This window comes from Myotis davidii, unplaced genomic scaffold, assembly GCF_000327345.1.
Source record: "Myotis davidii unplaced genomic scaffold, ASM32734v1 scaffold2450, whole genome shotgun sequence".
Taxonomy (NCBI): Eukaryota; Metazoa; Chordata; class Mammalia; order Chiroptera; family Vespertilionidae; genus Myotis; species Myotis davidii.
Genome location: NW_006281805.1, coordinates 22,481 through 25,946, shown reverse-complemented (window position 1 = coordinate 25,946; position 3,466 = coordinate 22,481). Strand labels below are relative to the sequence as shown.

Genomic DNA, 3,466 nt, shown 5'->3' with positions numbered 1-3,466 from the left:
GCACATGAATCCATCCATCCAGTAGCTCTCCAGTAGCTTGCTGCCACCCTCCAGTAGATCTCTGCCCACCGTCCTGCCCTCCTGTAGCTTTCCCCTCGCACCTCTCTCCACACCCCCCTCATAGCTTGCTGCCCTGCTCCCTCCTGTAGCTCTCCTCTGCCCACTTGGAGCTCCTTGCCCCAGCAGTAGCTCCTGCTGATCCATGATCGGGTCGTTACACAGTTATGCTTCATGGTGTAACGACCATTTGCATATTACATCTTTATTTTATAGGATTATGTATAAAACAATATTGTAAAAACTAAGCTATGGAATTTTTATTAAAACATTTCTTACATACTGTTAATTTGGCTGGGCTGTATATTCATTTTGGGCCACGAGTTTGACATGTTGAGTCTAGGTCATTGCATAAAAATATGCTGTTTTGCCCAGTTTTTAGAGTATTACCTGCATATGTACAGCACAGCATTGTTGAGAGGGCACTTGTCCATGTATTTACTCCTTTGATACTCGCCACAATTCTCTGAAGCAGTCCGGTGTTCATTTCTGATCCTTTACTTGCAGAGATTAAACCAAGGCATAGAAAAGTTACAAACCAAGGCCTAGAAAAGTTATGTGAATTGCTTTAGGTCACATATTGACAAAGGACAGGTAGAATTTATATTTAGGCTTTCTGAACCTTGTTCAGTTCATATTTCACCATGCATCCTAGCATTTAATTCAATGGGCATTTATCAAATACTATGTTCCTAGAATAAAAATGTGTTATGGACCTGAGTTTTATTCCCAATTTATATAGAAGGACGAAATTATTAGGATGAACTATTAAAGCTGATATTTATATTTGTTAGTGCTTTGTTTTTGTTTTTGTTTTTCAGGGAAAATTCAACTAACTACTTAGAAGAGTTAATAAATGACTGAAAAATATGGAAGAGAATAATTTTTCCACAATCTTGCACATTTTAGGTTAAAGATGACTAATTGCAATTACCTTCTGAATCCCTATTTTGTAAGACAACTGATAGTTTATCCTATTGAGAATAGTCTATTAAACAATAGGATTAATAGGCTCAATAATTAATTCCTTATTAGCAGGAATTAATAATTTCTTATTAGCAGGAATTGATTTTGACTGCTTCCTTGATTTATTTTGAGTGGTTAATGGTTTTTTGGAGGAAGGAATACCTGTATTATACACTTAGAAATTGTTGTTCTATAGTTTCAATGAAATGTGGGAGTGAGAAAATTCCTTTCAATTGTATATATCTATTTCTAGTATTTGCATACAAAATGTCCATTGCTGTCTGTGTTTTGCAATGCAATATAGCCAAAGAATATGTTCCATAACATTCTAAGACTTTCCATCTTACAGAAAAGATACAATGTGATCCATTGATTTACTTTTTACTTTTTATATTAAGTACAGTATAGCTCAACACATTCCTTTGAAATGCAACATAAATATATAGATAAACTTCGTATGGGTTTACCAAGTTCTGTGTGGAGGCAGAACATAGAAGTTGAGATATAACATAATATTTGTTTTGATATTCTGTTCACTAATTTTCCATGGTAAGAACAATATTTTTTCTCATACATCAGTGAGCAACAATGATTACTTCAAAGCTTCTGAAGCCAAATACTACACCTGCATGTTCCAACACAGGTTGCTGAATTTATTACCAATACTCTTGGTAATGTATACTGTGTATTTCTGAGAATGAATAAGGAATAGTTACAATGGTGTCTACCATCTGTGCAGGTTAATATTAAAATAACTTGTTTCATTTTTTCACCTGGCCTGCCTTCTCTCTGTAGCTGCACTGCTTACTTAAGGGGACAATGGAAGTATTGCTCTTTTATCTTAAGGATTTGTAACATACTTAAGACCTTACCCTGTAGAATTCCATAGTGAAATGAAACTATTTTCTTTTTTTTCCCAGGTTCAGCTCAGTTATTATTTGCTACAATCAAATCTGTAGAATATACCAATGACAATAAAACTATTCTCATCCCATGCTTAGTCACTAATGGGGGGGCACAGAGCCTTAGAGAATTGTTTGTAAAGTGGAAATTTGGAAACAAAGACATTTTCTTCTATGATGGAGATAAAAATGAATCCAGCCCCAACAGTGACTTTTCGAGTGCATACATCATACCAAACGCACTACTAACAGGCAATGCCTCTTTGATGATGGACAAGAGACATGCTGTCCCAGGAAACTACACTTGCGAAGTAACAGAATTAACTAGAGAAGGCGAAACCACCATAGAACTAAAATATGTTGGTAAGAATTTTATTACCTTCCTTTTCATTTGTCCTGCAGTAGCCTAATCCTGTTAGAAATGGGGCACAATGGGACTAGGGACTCCTTTGAATCACAAAATAGTTTATGACTAATAAATGATTACGTAATATTCAGCAGCTTATAACATCATGAGTTTTACTTTCTCTTCTACTTTTCAAAATAAAACTCCTTAGCTGTTTCTAATTTGTGTATTGTCTGGTTCTCAACGTTTGTTCTAACTGTTCTACTGGTGTGGGGGTTCTGGCATCATTTAATCTGTATTTCTGTTTGCTGCTCTCAAAAGTACTGTCTTTCATGTGATTAATTTTCCGTGATCTTTCCAAATATGTAGCTTTTTTTTTTTTTATCACCTGCACTTTGGTCAAGGACTGACAAATCCCAGCCATGCTACAGCTGGAAAGAGTAGATTAGAAGGAGAATCACAAAATTAAAATCAGGCCATAATGATGTTTCCTTGAGGTTTCCTGCTATGGTGTTTGTTCTATTTTTTGGTCAAGATGAGGGAGAGCTAGGGATCCAATAGAATTAATTTGAATTCAGCCTTGGTTATAAAGGGTGTCTCAAAATTCACGCAAGAAGTAATTTTGATAGAAAAGACCAACAAGTGGATGCTGATTTTTCGAACAAAATCATCTTCAGCAATGAGGCTCATTTTCATCTTGATGGCTTGGTTAATTGACAAAATTGTCACATTTGGGGTTCAGAAAATCCATGAGTGATTGTTGAGAAACAAATGCATCTACAACGTGTCACTGTTTTGTGCAGATTTGGGCTGGAGGCATCATTGGACCATTATTCTTTGAAAATGTGGTGGCTCAGGCAATAACAGATAATGGTGCTTACTATTGAGACATGATAATCCAGTTTTTTGTGCCTAAATTGCAAGATATGGATGTGGACGACATGTGGTTTCAGCAAGATGGTGCCACATGCCTTACAGCCCAAGAAACAATTCAATTACTGCATGAGTCATTTCCTGGTCGTGTAATTTCCCTTTTGGGTGATCAGAATTGGCTGCTCAGATCATGCGATTTAACGCCCTTGGACTTTTTTCTTTCGGTTTTTTAAAAAATATATTTTATTGATTTTTTTTACAGAGAGGAAGGGAGAGGGATAGAGTTAGAAACATCAATGAGAGAGAAACATCAATCAGCTAC

At 36.0% G+C, this 3,466-nt stretch overlaps 1 protein-coding gene across 1 annotated transcript in view; it reads left to right on the top strand.

Moving 5' to 3' along the window:
- The window catches only part of LOC102762756 (leukocyte surface antigen CD47), a 13,614-nt gene extending 11,279 nt beyond the window's left edge, over window positions 1–2,335 (top strand). Inside the window, exon 2 of the mRNA XM_015559009.1 lies at window positions 1,944–2,335. Within this exon, the coding sequence (XP_015414495.1) occupies window positions 1,944–2,335 (392 nt within the window). The remainder of the gene's footprint in view (window positions 1–1,943) is intronic.
- Window positions 2,336–3,466: the final 1,131 nt, after the last annotated feature.